Source organism: Macrotis lagotis, chromosome X, assembly GCF_037893015.1.
Source record: "Macrotis lagotis isolate mMagLag1 chromosome X, bilby.v1.9.chrom.fasta, whole genome shotgun sequence".
Lineage (NCBI taxonomy): Eukaryota > Metazoa > Chordata > Mammalia > Peramelemorphia > Peramelidae > Macrotis > Macrotis lagotis.
The window spans coordinates 678926076-678943037 of NC_133666.1; the positions used below are offsets into that span (position 1 = coordinate 678926076).

The 16962-nt window shown below is 40.6% G+C and overlaps 1 protein-coding gene across 1 annotated transcript in view; it reads right to left on the bottom strand.

Moving 5' to 3' along the window:
* Positions 1-16962, bottom strand: part of KSR2 (kinase suppressor of ras 2) — a 175574-nt gene that overhangs the window by 10556 nt on the left and 148056 nt on the right. The window contains exons 6-7 of the mRNA XM_074202245.1: positions 12967-13063; positions 6206-6339 (exon numbers count right to left, since the gene is read on the bottom strand). Of these exons, the coding sequence (XP_074058346.1) occupies positions 6206-6339; positions 12967-13063 (231 nt within the window). The remainder of the gene's footprint in view (positions 1-6205; positions 6340-12966; positions 13064-16962) is intronic.

Here is a 16962-nt window from a genome sequence, read left to right on the forward strand (position 1 = left end):
CAAAGTTATCATAGCCAGTTGAATACTCTATTTTTCTCCAAAGGAGTTCACAGTGTGCAGACTGCAGTCAACTTTTAAAATTTTCTTCATTTCTCTTGCTTATGTGTGTATATATTTGCAATGTGATTTATGGAATTTTGTTTTGCATGTATATTTCTTCACAGGTATAATTGATGTCATATTGCTTTCCTTCTATTTTTTAGGTTTTTTTTTTTGCAAGGCAATGGGGTTAAATGGCTTGCCCAAGGCCACACAGCTAGCTAATTATTAAGTGTCTGAGGCCGAATTTGAACTCAAATACGCCTGACTCCAAGGTCGGTGCTCTATCCATTGCGCCACCTAGCCGCCCTGCTTTCCTTCTCTTAAGTGCTTGTGGATTGATTGACTTATTGATTGAAAAACAGAATGGATCCCAAATGTGGAGAGTTTTCAATACTAAAGAGAGATTTAGAAGATATAAGGAGTCCCTGAAATCTCTTGATCAGGGTAGTTGACATGGTCATACCCATGCTTTAGGATCATCAACTTGGCAGCTTGATAGGTTGGATTGGAGAGGAGAAGGAAAAGAAAAAAGAGAGGTCAATTAAGAGGTTACAATAGAGGTGATGGGGGGTGGTTCTTAACTGGAGTGGTAGCTACGTGAGTAGAGAAAAAGAAATAAAATAGTGAGCTATACTCTCTCTTAGATTATATAATCATAATCCTGGGATTGGAAGGGACCTGATGAGTAAACTGAGGCCCCAGAAGGAGAAACTACTTAGCTAATATCACAATAGGGATTAAGTACCAGAAATAGGAATCAAACCCAGGTGATTTATTCTGTATTTCAAAATTATGATTTGTTTAACTTTGGATAAACTACTATACATTTCTGGAACTCAGTTTCCTTATCTCTAGAATAAGGAGGTTTTACTATATGACCAATTTGATCCTTTTTAGTTTCCTCTATAGTCTGATGGTCTCAAAAGGCAGGAAGTACTCTCTGCAACTCTTCCCAGGGAAGACCAAAGGAATTCAAGACATCAGTGACTATCTCTTCAGTAAGTGGGTCATGTTGTCCTTTGATGCAAGAAACTTGTGCTTTGAGTACAATTTCATCTAAGGAAGCCAGAGAGCTTTTCAAGCCTAGTCTGTAAGAGTGGGTACAAAGAGAAATAAGGAGATGAAACAAGGTCTCCCCCCCTCACCAAAGATGAGACTGGAGAATCAAACTCAGACTAGAGCTCAGGGTGAGAGTGGGAACTGGGAGTCTCTCCACATTGGGGGCCTATGGAAGAAGGGATGGGGTTTTTAGCTTTGTAGAGCTACCAAGGGCAAGAAAAGATGAAAGAAACAAACCAAACCAAACCAAACCAAACCAAAAACCTTAAAAGGAACAAAGAGTATCTTATTCTTGGTTTTTATCTGAGTTCTTATAACTCCTGAAGCCATCACTCAATTTTAGAGTATGGGAGGTGGGTAAGAATCATAAAAATAAGGAAACTACTTTGGAGGCAAGAGTGATGGGGAGGGGCGGCTAGGTGGCATAGTAGATAAAGCACCGGCCCTGGAGTCAGGAGTACCTGGGTTCAAATCCGGTCTCAGACACTTAATAATTACCTAGCTGTGTGGCCTTGGGCAAGCCACTTAACCCCATTTGCCTTGCAAAAAAACCCCTAAAAAAAAAAGAGTGATAGGGAGTCCTCACATTAGCCATCATAGAACTCTTGTGAGTGGTGATCTCAGAGATTGGGAGTGAGGTCTTAAAGGAGATGCCCCCATTCAGCCTTCAAGAACCAAGTTCCCAAAGTAAAGGGGATAGAGTATGACAAGTCACATACCCAAATCATCATTATTATGATTATTATTAGGATTAATAACACCTTGTTGTACTAGAGGCAAGCAAGAGGTGGCATCTTAAATGCTACATTTTGGAACTGTGGCCAAACAGCTGTGCAAGGAACACCCCTCCCTACACACACACACACACACACACACACACACACACACACACACACACGTTGGAGAAGATCATAAGGAACTGAGGGGCAGATGAATAATATATGATATGACAGTCTTCTAGAAGTCACCTTCTCAAGATGGCTTTCCCTGATTACTCTCATACCTATTTTTCCCATTGACTCCATCAGACCACCCCTGTCCTAACACACATTTCTGAACTAAGTTTTACTCTACATTTACTGAATGACTGCATTTCAAGTTCAGGGAGGCCTTAGCTTTTAAATATAAAATGAGAAAAATGGACTAGGTGACCCTTGGGGTGCTTTTCAACTCTAAATCAATGATTCTCTATACCATCTTCAGAGGTGACAAGGGAAGGTGCAATATTTTAAAGATGAAGAAATTGAGGGAAAGTGGATTAGTAATCACGAGATATAACAATTAGAAAAGAAATACAATATGGCAGAAATGCAATGGATTTGGAGTTTAAATCCCAGTTTTATGTTTTGAAAGAGGTATGTCTTGGACCTCAGTTTCCTTATATGTAAAAATGAGATGGTTGGGTTGGGCTACATCTTGAGATGCTTCTAGTATTGAATCTATGATCACTTTTAAGAAAGTCTCTAGGCCTCATTTTCCTCACTTGTGAAATGAGGGGGTGGGACAAGAAGACCCCTAAAGTTCCACCAAGCTCTAAGTATATGAATATTAGATAATGAGTTAGTGGCATGAGTGGGATGACATCTGGCATCCTGATTCCTGACTGTGCTTGAGACTCTGTGTTCATTCCAAATTTAAACCAAAGTCTCTATGAAATGGCCCTCTGTATCCAACTGGGTCCCTGTGTTGGCACTGTCTGTCTCAAATAGACCTGAACCCAAAGCTGAAGTCTGGAATAGAATGAAGACAACAGTCAAATACCACTGGGCCATATCAATGAGACTTCATACAAGGTTGGTCTGTATATTGGCGTCAGAGTTGGGTACAGGGTCTCTAGGTAGGTACTTTGTCCACTGAGCCATGGTATCTCTGATGGAACCATACTATTCACTGAAACTAAAGAAGTGGCATGGACACGAATCATAGCAGTCAATGAGCACAGTTAAGTTTTGTGAGATGGGCACATGGGGACCAGAGGAGGAAGGAAGGTGTCAGTTGCCAGGGATTGGGTAAATTAAGGTCTCCTAAGCCATCAGACTGAGCTATAAAACCTTTTCAACTGGAGGAATCAATCTGCTAGAGCCCAGGATCCTAAACAAGGCCCCAGAGCACAGAGACTAGAATTGGCTCTGGGTACAAAGATAAAAATGTCCAAATTCATCTGTCATTCTCATACCTCCCTTTCCTACCACCTTCTTTCTAGTTTTATACCTCCAGTCCTTCATAGAGGCAGTTTGATGCCACAGTGGATAGAGTCAAGGAGAACTGAGGTCAAATCCAATCTCAAATTCTTAAGTATTTACTGAGATGGCATTGTATAGACATGGACAAAGAACTGGTCTTGAGGCCAAGGAGACTTAGGTTTAACTGTGTGACCTTCGGTAAGTCCCTTAGCCTTTCAATGCTTTGGGCAACTCTCTAAGATTATATGTTTTAGATTAGGTGCCAATATGTATCAGTAGAAGGAGTTTCTTTTTGGGAGCACCCCAGGCCAAGGAAACCAGAAGTTAGGCAAAAAAATTATGAAACACACACATACATGTCTATATAGACACACATGCTTGTATGTAGGCATACACACATGCAGATATAGGCTCATGTGTGTAAACATGTATGTACATATGGTCGTGTAGGTATATGTATTATATATTCATATAGGTATGTATATACATACACAAATCCATGTTATCTGTTTGGATAGAATGTAAACTCTTTGAGATCTATAATCTTGCTCAACTTTATGCTTTATCCATAAGACGGAACTGGAATCAGGAAAAACTCAGTTTGAATCCAACTTTAGGCACTGACTAGCTGTGTGACCCTGGGCAAGTCACTTAACCTCTTTCTGCCTCAGTTTCCTCCTTTGAAAAATGAAAATAACAATAGTACCTGCCTCCCAGCATTGTTGTGAGGATCCAGTGAGGTAATATTTGTAAAGTGTTATATGAATCATAACTATTGCTATTTTAAATAAATGCTTGATTATTTGATCTTATTTCCTCCAGGAATATGGGCTTCTTCAGGGGGGGGACTATTTCACACAGTATATAGCCTGGCACATGGTAGATATTTCATCAGTCTTTGTGGATTGGTCCAGTTCTGAGAGGTTATGCTCCCAGTTTCAAGTGGGAACCATCCATGCACCCCTGATGGTAACCATATTTCCTTTTCTTTCTTTCTTTCTTTCTTTCTTTCTTTCTTTCTTTCTTTCTTTCTTTCTTTCTTTCTTTCTTTCTTTCTTTCTTTCTCTCTCTCTCTCTCTCTCTCTCCCTCCCTCCCTCCCTCCCTCCCTCCCTCCCTTCCTTCCTTCCTTCCTTCCTTCCTTCCTTCCTTCCTTCCTTCCTTCCTTTCTTTCTTCCTTTCTTTGCAAAGCAATGGGGTTAAGTGACTTGCCCAAGGTCACACAGCTAGGTAATTATTAAATGTATGAGTCAGATCCTCCACTTCAGGGCCAGTGCTCTATCCATTGTACCATCTAGGTAACTTGAACAACAAAAAAGCTCCAAGGTCCAAATTAACGCATCTTTCATGATGGATATGGGGGCAGGGGGGATTTTAGCAGAGAGATTAATGATCCCTAAGCTTCAGAGTTACAGCTGGAAGGAACTTTGGTTGTCCAACCCCATCATTTTCTATCAGAGAAAATGCAGACCCAAGGTGGTAAAATGTTAGGTCAGCAGAGCTTGCAGGGCACCCCTTGAAATCCCATTACTCAGAAAGTCAACTCAATAGCTCCTTCTCTGAAATGGTAGGGACTTGGAAAAGCAGGGTAGACAGATCTTGACCCTCGGAAATGTTTTGTGTTCTCATGAAGCCCCTGAGGAATAGTTCTCGCTTTAATGAAGCCCCCTCCCCTTTCCCATCTCCCCTCTGAGTCTGGCAAATGGACCGGAGATAGTGCAAGCTATGATTATGCTGATGCTAGTAATAGATGTGTAGAGCACAGACAACTAATTAGCCCCAAAGCTAAGCATATGATTTTCCCCTCATCCTTTTTAAAAGCAGACTGAGGTAGAAAGGGTTCTGAACTAGGAGTCTGTAGCTCTCCCATGACCCACAACTAGCTGTGCAACCTTAGATAAAGGGTTTCTTTTCTCTGGAATCATTTTTCTCCCTGTTAATTAATGGAGACTGGGTCAGAAGGTTTGGAACTCTTAGGAAACACAATTTCAGGACCATATCCCTATGTCACAAGTCCGACTTCTCCTTTTGACTTTACTGATAATATCGATGGTAGAGTTTCCTGATATTCCAGGCAGGAAGACCCAAGGCAGGCATTATAGACCCTGCCATGAGCACAGCAGGACCCCTCTTCGCTTCCTTAACCTAATGGCCCAGTGGAGACTTGGCCCTAATGTTCAGTGTGGGGAGGATTGGACAGCTAAGGGATTGGATAAGGGTGCCCATAAGTCATTGGGGCAGTGGGAAGCCATGCTTTTGTTCCCACCAGCAAGGCTCTCCCCATGCACCCCCCTGCCGATTGAATGGAAGAAGTCAACTGAGTTCACAGAGATCTTGAGTCTGAAGTAAAGGGATAAAAGCAGCGACCTCTGAAGCTACAGCTAGATCTGACATAGCATCTCTTAGGTCTGTAAGATAGTGCTTGAACAACCAGGGGATGGGGCTGAAGACTAGCCCACCCCCTGAACCCACTGACCTCCCTCAATGGTGAAAGGACCTCATTTCCTGTTCCAACTGAAATGATCCATAAACCTTTCCTCTTCTTAGCTGTGTAGTCTTTGATGAGTCACTAAACCACTCTCAGACTCAGTTTCTTTATCTGTAAAATGGGGATAATATTAAGACTAACTTTGCAAGGATCTAGTGAGTTAACAAATGAGATAATTTAGGCAATACATTTTATAGATAGCTATAAAAATGCTTGCTATTATTATATTATCACTTGTTAAAGAATTAAAAATGCTTATCATTCTTATTATGATTTTTATTGCCTTATTAGGCTTATAGCCAATGTATTTATTAGAGGTCTGGATACTGGAGGAGCTGGACGACCATGGAACAGAACAAAATTAAGTGACCCACACAGAGAAAGGACTAGGGACTTTGGCCTTGTGAGAACTCAGCTGGTGTCTCAAACCCTCACCTGCCCGCTTGCAGGACCCCTGAAATGCTGAAGAGACCAAAGTCTGTGATCACCACTTTGCCATTGTCATAGAAGACATTCTTGGACTTGAGGTCTTTATGCAAGATTCCTTTGGCGTGGAGATACCCCATACCCTGGAGGAAGCAAGGAAAAAGATGATTCACAATTAGAAGACCACAGTTCAAATTCTGACTGCTACTTACTATCTAGTGATAATAAGCAAAATCACCTTGCTCCCTTGAGTCTCTGGTTTTCTCACCTGTAAAATGGAATAGATCTTTCCCAATTTCTCCCACCCTCCTCCTACCACTTCCCAGTTTTCTCTTGGATTATCTTCTATCTTTTCTGCATAATAAATTGCATCTTCTTCACTTTACCATGCATAGACTGCTTTGCCTGGTTTCAGCTACATGGCACAGTGGGTAGAGCACCAGCCCTAAAGTCAGGAGGATCTGAGTTCAAATCTACCTTCAGACACTAGTTCTGTGACCTTGGGCAAGTCACTTAACCCTGATTGCCTCACATTCAGGGCCATCTCCAGTCATTTTGAATCCTATCTGGTCACTGGACCTAGATGATTCTGGAGGAGAAAGTGAGGCTGGTGACATAGCACAACCCCCCTCCCAATCCAATTCAATTCATGCGCTTGTCATGACATTACCTCCCTGATGTCATGGTCTTCTTTGAAAACGAAGGACAAAACCTCATTATTAACTCCAAGAAACTGTATGCCCTCCCAAATTAAATTCAGCACTTCTAACTTCATCACCATCAAGCCCTGATGACACCACCTCTCCCAGCCCTCTCTCCTGGAAGGAAGAGTACCAAACTCCTCCCCAAACCTTCCTTTTATCGAAACTGGACTTTTCACTTCACTCCACTTTACTGGGTTAACCCCATGGCACAAGATTCCCTCATCAGGTACCTTGTGGTGTCTGCCCACTCTCCTGTCTCTTTTTGTGTGTTCTCTTCCCCATCCCCTATAAGACTGTAATCTCCCTGAGGGCAAGGGCAGGTTTTCTTTTTGTTAATTGTAACCCCAGTACATAATAGACAATAAATGTTGATTGAATTGAATTAGATACTTGCAAGCTCTCTCTCCCTTTAGACTGTAAGATCCTTGAAGGCTCATTTTTTTTCTTTTTTTTTGTATCCCAAACTTTTTACTGATGTTTGTTGTCTTTCCTTGAAGAGGTTGGCTTAGATAGTCCCATGTTCTTTCTTCTTCTGCTCCATTTCTATGATCTCTGATCTAACCTTGAGGGACAGGTTTTAAAAAATGGCCTAAGCTTTAGACTGTTCCCTGGAAACCTTTCTCTGGGTGAAGGAAAGGTTTATCCTCTGCTCACAAATGACTTCTACTAGTCTAGGGCACACATGCCCATTTCTACCTCCAGGGGGACTGCTGTCAGAAGAGCTAAGGTTTCATTCTCCAACCCTTTCCCCTCACCCATTCTCCCATTTCTAGTGATACTCCTCTCTTCCCATCCCTTTCATTCAACATGATTTTGGGAAGCTGGAGGTTGATCAGTCAAAATTGTCCAATGACATACATCAGCTTCTCCCTCTTTCCTCTCATTTCTGATTAGAATCCTTAAGACATTTTCTAGAACCTTACTGCTACCATTAGACGATAAGCAAAGGGAAGATGTGAAAGGATGTGGGTAGGCAGGAAAGACTAGCAAGAAGGGGTGTGTGTGTATGTGTGTGTGTGCGCAAATGTATATGTGAATGTGTGTGTGTGTCTGTGTACATGTGTATTCGTGTGTTGGGAAGGAGGAGGAAGGAGAGCCAGGGGAGAGTCAGAATCAGGAAGTAATCTGGGGCAGCTAGGTAGTGCAATGGATAGAGCATTAACCCTGGAGTCAGGAGTACCTGAGTTCAAATCGGGCCTCAGACACTTAATAATTACCTAGCTGTGTGACCTTGGCCAAGTCACTTAACCTCACTACCTTGCAAAAAAAAAGTAATCTGGAATTTATAGATGTTAACACTGATGGTACCAAGTATATTTGTGGGAGTGGAAGAACTGAGATGTTAGTGGGTTAGGAGACTGGGAGGGAGAATTCAAGGAAGCAGTTATGGTTTTGGGGGTACTGTACACAGTATTGGTTTTGATCAAGTCCATGGTCACACATTTCATAGTGTCATAGACAAGGATGCTCTAGTGCTGTCCCTAGCACCTGGAAGACAATGTGTTCTGTGATGCTAGGAAAGTTATCTTTCTTCTCAGTCTCAGAAAACTCTCTAAGACTATAAATTGTACTCCTAGTGGTGTTACCTCACGTGGTCATTCTCTATACCAAGGAAATCGTAGGTCCTGTCCCAATCTCTATAGAACATTAGAGCTGCAAAGGACTGTGAAAATCACCTAGTCAAATGCTCTCATTTTACTGCAGATGAGGGAACTGAGGCTCAAGAGGTATAAGTCATTAACTAATGACAGAGTCAGGATTATCAATCACAGTGTAGTGCAAAGTCCACTAAACTTGGAATCAGAGAACCTGGACTCTAATCCTGACTCCACCACTTACTACTTTTATAACTTTGAGCAAATAATTAAACCTCTTTGAACCACAATTTCAGTCCCTTCTGGCTCTATCATCCTTTTATGTTCTTGGAGCCTCAGTTTGCTCCTCTGTAGCATGAAGGAAATGGGTTCTTTTCCAGTTCAAGATATTTAATTCTGTTCCTCTATATGACCCTCCAGTCTTCTCTTTCTCTAGAGGAGATTTAATATGGCCTCAGAGGCCATTCCATCTCTAAGTCAATGACCCTCTGAGCCTTCTATAGTTGTGATAAATTCTGCAGTAAAGGAACACAGACTGAGTAGTAGACTGGCCTTCTCTTTCCAAGGCTAACAAGGGCGGTTCATCATATTCCAGTCCATTAGACGAAAATGACTACAAATAAACAATTAGCTCATGGTGGGAACATTTGGAGGGGAGGGGGAATCTCATCCGAAGACAATCTATCTGATCATTAGTTAAAGTGCTCTTGAACAAAATGAAATCCAGTGAGTTGGAAAAAGATTTATGATAGCAAAAGATGCCCTGGAACCATCTTTATTTTCCTAGAAATGGAGAATTTTTTTTCTTTCATTAGAGAGGTCATTTTTGATTATGGGCCAAGGTGCTGATGGATGAATTCAGCATCATGCAGAGAACATGAAGAATCAAGCAGTGAGTGGTTCTTGGGTGTTCCTAAATCATAGAGATATTTTTAAGAGTTAGAAGGAATTTTGGAGGTCATAGCCCTCATTTTTACAGATGAGGAAACTGAGTTCCAGAGAGGTGGAAGTGACTTGCCCAAGGTCATTACTACATAGTCATTGATACAGGCAGGATTTAAATTCAAGGCTTCTGCTCTCAAAGCTCAACCCTGCTTTGTAGTACCCTGCCTCTATAGAAGCCACAGCACGACACTGTGTTTTGTAGTTAGAAATGATGTGAATCTTGCTTGGAAACTTATCTAATGTGGGACTCTGATCAAGTGCCTTAAATTTTGAGCCTTTGAGTTTCAAAAGAGAAAATGAATGGAAAATCCTTGTTAATTGTATAAAGTTGAGCACCACCCAAAGGATGATGGAAAGATATGGGTTCAAGATGTCATAAAGAATTATAAAGGAGAAATTTGCCATCAAAAAAGAGGTATTGTAGCTGCTTGCTAGTTCTGCTTCTGAGGAATCATTATTCAGACTCAGGAAAGCATGGGTGGAAATAAAACAAAAAATTATTTAAAAGGTTACAAGACATAGGAAGGATGAGAGAGAGAGAGAGAGAGAGAGAGAGAGAGAGAGAGAGAGAGAGAGAGAGAGAGAGAGGATAAAAAGAACAGTGTTGGCTGGGCCATGATCAGAGAAGACTGTGGCCCTGAGCCAAGGTCCAACCCAGGTTTTTATGTCTTGTCTCTCATACAGAGGATAAAAAGTGAACTCTCTTCCCCTATACTGAACCCGGAATTAGGTTGAGGATAAAGCCCAAGGAGATCAGGATACAAATTTTACATTCAAGAATGGGGAGAGTCTCCACCGAAGCAGCTTTTAAGATTACAATTGTTGCTGTTTCAACATAATTCTCTACTCATAGTCAAATTACATCTCAAGAGTAAGGTCTTAGTCAATTTAATCTCCACCCAAGTTACATTCACAGTTCTCTTCATCTTTCCCTTGCATCATTATGGGGGTAGAAAGAGGGCATAGAGGGAACACAAAGGATGTCCCAGGTGCTCTTCATTCAAGAGAAAGTAAGAAAGTAGGTTGGATAGAACTCACTGTGATGGACTTAGACCATCACTCGAAGTCTTGTTTCCTACTAGAACAGGCCAAGGCATGAGAACTGTTCTGGAAAAGGCAGTGAGAAGGATGTCTTTATAAAAACATTCCCCTTATGATAATCAACTGTGCATGTCATGTCATCATTCACTTGATGTCATGGTCTTCTTTGATTATGAAAGATAACAAGAATAACGACTTAGAGGAGGACATAGACAAGTGTATTTGAGGATGGGTGAATATGTTTGGCTAATGGTACTCTTCACTGGAGGGAATGACACTGATGAGATCACAGATCTATTGGAGGATATGAGTATTTGAGAATAAATGTCAGTTATGATTAAGGCTGAATGTTCACACCAGTTCCCCATCTCCTTGCTATGCTGTACTTTATCAAGCCCAGACAGATGACAATGTAATATGCTTCAGAAGACTTAAAGAGAAAGAATTTCTATGAAGTTCTCCCCAGGAAGTTTTTCCAATCTCTAACCAATGTAAGGAAGTTACTTTGTTATTATCCCTCTTGCTGCAGAATGTAAAATAGGTTCCTACCATGATTCAGCAAAGCTGAATGGAAATGAGTGGTTTCTCTGTGACTTGTTCTTTTGGATAGTTTTGTTATTTATTCCAGAATGGAATGTGCTCCCTTGGGAAAGATTAGGTTTCTCATTGCTAGAGATATTGAAATAGAGAGTGAAGTCATCTTCTTGGGATGCTGCAGAATTATGGGATTCTTAATCAATAGTGCCTGGACTATATTGTCCCTGGGGTTCTTTTAATTTTAAGACTGGGATTCTATGATAACCATATTCAAATAATGGCAAAGTTGATAAATGGAAGAGAGATGAGACTTAATCTTGGAGGGCAGAACAAGGGAGGATAGTTAGAAGCTGAAGAAGGGAAATCTTTGCCATTGAAGTGATCCAAACTGCCCCTGGGGGTAATGAGGTCTTCAAACAAAGGTCTAAATGATGACTTGTTAGGGATAGGGGGAATTCTTTTGTGGGCTCTTCTTGTACTGAAGTTCAATAGAGTATCACAAAGGAAGGTTAGGATCTTTGTTTTTGTGAAGAAGCAGAGAAACCTCAGTGAAGCTAAGTTTCCCCTCTCTTAAAGGAGTAAGAGAATCATAAATAAAAGTAGCTAAAGAGGAATCCACCTAAAAAGTTGGGCACTATGCCAGAATATCTACTCACTGGTATTGTTCAAAGATAGGCAGAAATGGATGGCTTAGGACTTCCAAGCATCCCTCATGAAAAAAATCAGAGCTGCAGAGAAACACTGATGTGCAAACACAGTAGTTAAGAGAAACACAAAAAGGTAAAGATGACTAAGCAGCCATAAGGACTAAACAAGAACCAACCACTTACATTCATTTACATATGGAGTCGATCCATATGTTCCCTCTGACTCCTATTGTCACCATAGGTAATATGGTTTAGTTGTGTCTGTCGTGACTCTTGGATTTCTTGCTAAAGTTACTGAGTGGTTTGCCATTTTTTTTCTCCAGTTCATTTTACAGATGATGAATTGAGGCAAACAGTGCCAAATGACTTGGCAACAGTCACAGAGTACGTGTCTAAGGCCAGATTTGAACTCAGGAAGAGGATTCTTCTTGACTCCAGGCCTGGAATTCTATCAAGTTGCCCACCAAAGCATCCTTTCCCTTCCCCCTTCCTCTTCTCTTCTTTTTCTTTCCTCTCTCTTTATTCCTCTTCCCCTCTCTTTTTAATTTTTTTCTTAAGAGCCATTTTCCAGTTTGGTCTATTTTTTCCCCTCTCTTCTCTCTCTCATCTTTTTTTTTTATTTTCTTTTTCCTAATCCCTGTCTCTCTTTTACTAGTTCTTTCTTCTTCAACCTTTCTAATTCTATTCCCATCTTTCTTTTTTCTTTTCTCATTCTCTCTTTTCTTTACTTCATCATCCTTTTTCTTTCTTTTCTATTCTTTCCAAGGTTTTCCTCTTTCTTTCCTTCTATATATTTTTTTTATTTCCCTTTCTCTCTCCTTTTGTTTCTCTTTTCTCTCTCCTCAATCTCTTTCTTTTTCCTTTCTATTTTTCTTTTGCTTTTCTTCTTTCTTTCTTTATCTCTCTTTTTATTTTCTCTTCTTTTGACTTTCCCTTTCAATCTTTTCTTTTTTGTTAGATCTCTCCTCTTTCTCTCTCCATTTTATATCTCTTTCTTTTCTTCTTTCTCTATGTCTATTTCTAACCTCCTTTATCTTTGTCATTTTGCTTTTTTATCTCATTTGTTTTCCCTCTTTATTTTTCTTTCTCTTTACAGCTTTCTTTTCATTCATTTTCTCTTCTTTAATTCTTTTTTTCTCTTTTTTCTCCCCTCCCTCTCTCCTTTCTTTCCTTCCTTCCTTTCCAGAACTGGTTTGCTTAAATAAATTTTCAATTCTTTGGATTAGGATTGTTCCTCCAGTCTCTATTTCTCAGGAAGAGGTTAGGTTTGTTGAGGGATGGTGTGTCATAGACTACAGTACCTTCACAATCTCTTGTGCAATCTGCCTTGTTTTGTTGACATCCAAGACAATTTTGGCATCTCTCACCACTGAGTACAGAGTCCGTCCTTTACATAGACTGTAAAACAAGAAAGGAAAGGGGAAAAGAGAAGAATTGCATGTGTCACAGAGAGGTCACATCAATGAGAAATAATATATACATAAGCAACCAACACAATGAAAATAACAATCATACAGGTTTCCATCATAATATTAAGACTATAAACACCAGAATAAACCTTAGACTGTTCTCCTAGGTGCATCGGAAAGGAAGGTCCTCAGATTCCTTTGATATCTATATTTCAGTATCTAAAAATATGAATTAGAATCCTTTATCCAAAAGTTATTATATCAACATTTCATACACCCTCCAGACTCTCACAGGTTAAAAATAATGACTAAATTAGTGATTCTCAAGCTGAGGTTCATAGTAAGGGAATGTCAACAGGCACTTCTCAGGGTATCAAGCGAGGGCAATGAGAGCTCTTGTTCACTGGTAAAAACAACTGAGCTCAGCAATAGTAAGCAAAAAATTATTAATAAAGGACAAGTTATCAGATGGTAGGCACATTGGATCAAGGATTGAGAACTGAAATGGGATTTATTCTGAGTCTAGGTACAGTTAATAAGAGGCAGAGGTGAGATTTACATCTTTGAGTCTCCTTTGGTTTTTAATTTAGGTCACACTGCCGATTACAGTCTTCTTTAGCAGCTAGGTGGACTAACACTAGCATTGTAGTCAGGAGGACAGGAGTTTGAAGCTAGCCTCAGACCCTTTCTAGCTGTGTGACTTTAGGCAAGTCATTTAACCCTGATTTCCTTGTGTCCAGAGCCATCTCCAGTCATCCTGATTCATATCTGGCCACAGACCAAAGTGGCTCTGGAGGAGGAGGAGAAAGTGAGTCTGGTGATTTAGTACAGCACCCTGCCCCCATGCAAATCCAATTCATGTGCCTATCATGGCATCACCTCCCGAGAATGAAGGACAAAAACATCATCATTCTTTTAGCCGAGCTCCTCTCTGTAAAGCCCACTTCTCTCTTTCTCCTAGTGAGTCCTTCCTTGACATCTTGGGGAAGCCTATTATCTCTGTTACCATCCCCACCTTGGGACAGTGTTCAAGGATCTCACACCACTCTTTTCATTCCAAGGGTTGTGATATTTCCCAGAAAAGTTGGATTTCATTGGAGCTATCTTAAAATTTTGATTCAAAACTTGTTACCAAAATTACTGGCTAAGGAGGAGGCAAATCACTCAGCTCCCATATACCTACTCTAGAAAACCCTTGAAGCTTACAATACACTGAATAATAATAATATATAAAAAAATCTAATGAGAACCTATAGTGAGTGACTTTCACTCAAAACCAGCAAAATGGGGTATCGGATGCTCACGGATAATTGGAAAGGAGATCCTTCTAATAACGTGAGGATCTTGATTCTGAGAAGTAAGATTGCAAAGGAAGACAGTGTGGGGTCAAGCAGGGATGACCACCTAGAGAGGAGTCTAGTCTTGGCACAAAACTTCAATTTAGGATATATGAGAACCTCACTAGAATTGGTTGGGAAAGAATGGCTCTATTGATGAGATTTCCCCCAAAAGGGATATCTCAGTTGGATTACAAAGAAATGAGCATAATCACCATTTTTTAAGACAGGTGCATGTCTATTCCTTATCACCTCTCATCTGGACTACTGTTATTGGTTTTTGTCCCTTGTTCTTCAAAAAAAAAACATGACATCAGGGAGATGATGCCATGACATGCAGTGAAATGGATTTGAGTGAGGAGTTGCTGTCCTTAGTCACCAGCTTCACTTTTCTTTTAGAGCTATCTGGGTCCAGTGGCCAGATATAAATCAGGACAACTGGAAATGCCCTGGATGTGAGGCAATCATGGTTATGACTTGACCAAGAACACAGGCTAGTAAGTAGCAAATGTCTGAGACCACATTTGAACTCAGGTCCTCCGGACTCTAGGACTGGTGCTCTATGCAATAGTTACCTAGCTGCCCAACCTGGGCTACTGCAATAGTCTCCCAGGGCTCCCCATCTCTAGTCTTTCCTACTCCAATGCAGTCAAAGTGATTTTTCTAAAGTGTAGAAGTTAGATCTCTCCTCTGTATCTCTCCATTTTATTTCTCTTTCTTTTCTTCTTTCTCTAGGTCTATTTCTAACCTCCTTTATCTTTCTGTCATTTTTCTTTTTGCTCATGTCACAGCTGTCTTCAATATCCTCTAGCATCTCCTTATTATCACCAGGATCAAATAGAATCAATTTAAAATCTATATAATAATATAATCAAAGCACTTGTTTGATATTCAAAGCTTTTCCTAACTTGGCCTTTTCCATCTATTTTATAGTCAGTCCCTTTATACTGGTCCATTCATTTTCCTCACATGTGATACTCCATTTTTCCAACTTGATACCTTCTCATTGTCTGTCCCCTAAGCCTGGAATACTCTTTCTCCTAATAGCATCTCTTAGAATCCAAAGACTCAGCTAAAATGTCCCTTCCTCCAGGGGCCCTCACCACCCCCTACCCCCAACCTCACATCACAAGTTGAGAGTCTGCTGTCTCCTTTAAGGCTATCTTCTATTTTTATCTCCTCTATAGGAATCTTCTATATGTGCTGAGTCTACTTCTCAGAAGACAGTTTCTGAAGACCCAGAAAACTCTTGTTCCCCAATTTCAAGCGATTCAGCAACAGAAATGAACATGGTTTTTGTCGGTTATTGTTGGGTTTTTTTTGTCCTTCATATTCATTCTCTCTCTCTCTCTCTGTCTCTGTTCTGTCTGTCTGTCTGTCTCTCTCTCTCTCGGCAATGGGGTTAAGTGACTTGTCCAAGGTCACACAGTTAGGTAATTATTAAATGTCTGACTCTGGATTTGAACTCATGACCTCCTGACTCCAGGGCCATCCACTTTGCCATCTAGCTGCCTCTGTCCCTCATTCTCAAAGAGCACACATGACAGCCACAAAGGTGATGTCATGACTTGCATGAGAATTGTATTTAAGTGAGGGAGTGTTGTGCAAGGTCACCAATTTCACTTTCTCCCACAGCCATCTGAGTCCAGTAGCAATGTTTTATCAGTGGAAAAGAGCATTAAAGAAGTGCTATTAGCTATTTTGCTGCTACAAAACAGTGAGGTGAACAGAGTTCTGGACCTGAGTCAGGAAGATTTGAGTTCAAATCTAGTCTTTTATACTTATTACTTGTGTAATTCTGGGTAAATCACTTAACCTCTGTTTTCCTCAATTTTCTCAACAGTGAAGTAGGGAAAATAGGAACTCACCTCATGGTGTTGTTTTGAGGATTATGGGTAGCAGAGAAAGCTAAAGCAGCTCCATTTTATCTGTAGGTCCACTATCTTTCCCCTGATCCTGCCTTTATTGCAACCTTCCCCTGCCCTTGTCCTTCCTTGCTACTAAAACAACACAGATAGTCCTATCTGGAAGGTTGGGATCATAAGAGATAGTTAACTAAAGAGGATCCTTTCCTGGAGATCTAAGCAACAGATCCTCTCCAATTCTGAAGTAGCCCATACCCAATTTACTTCTCATCCAAATAGGAACCTATATAAGTTTTGTTCTATTGTTTCTTCAAAAAAGTCTCTACCTGTAGTAGTAGGGGTTCCTTGCTGGTGAACTCAATAAACTGTCTTTGGCTCCTAAATTTATGGTTTTGGGAGTTTTGGCACTGATAATTTTCCCCACAGAATTAAATGAGGTACTATTTGTAAAACCCTTAAAACATACTACTTGGGGGAGGCTAGGTGGCACAGTGGATAGAGCACTGGCCCTGGAGTCAAGAGGACCTGAGTTCAAATCCGGTCTCATACATTTAATAATTACCTAGCTGTGTGGCCTTGGGCAAGCCACTTTACCCCCACTGCCTTGTAAAAACCAAAATAAATTAATAAAAAAGAACATAGTACCTGATATATATTTGTTTCTTCTCCTCTCCCTTCCACTAAGG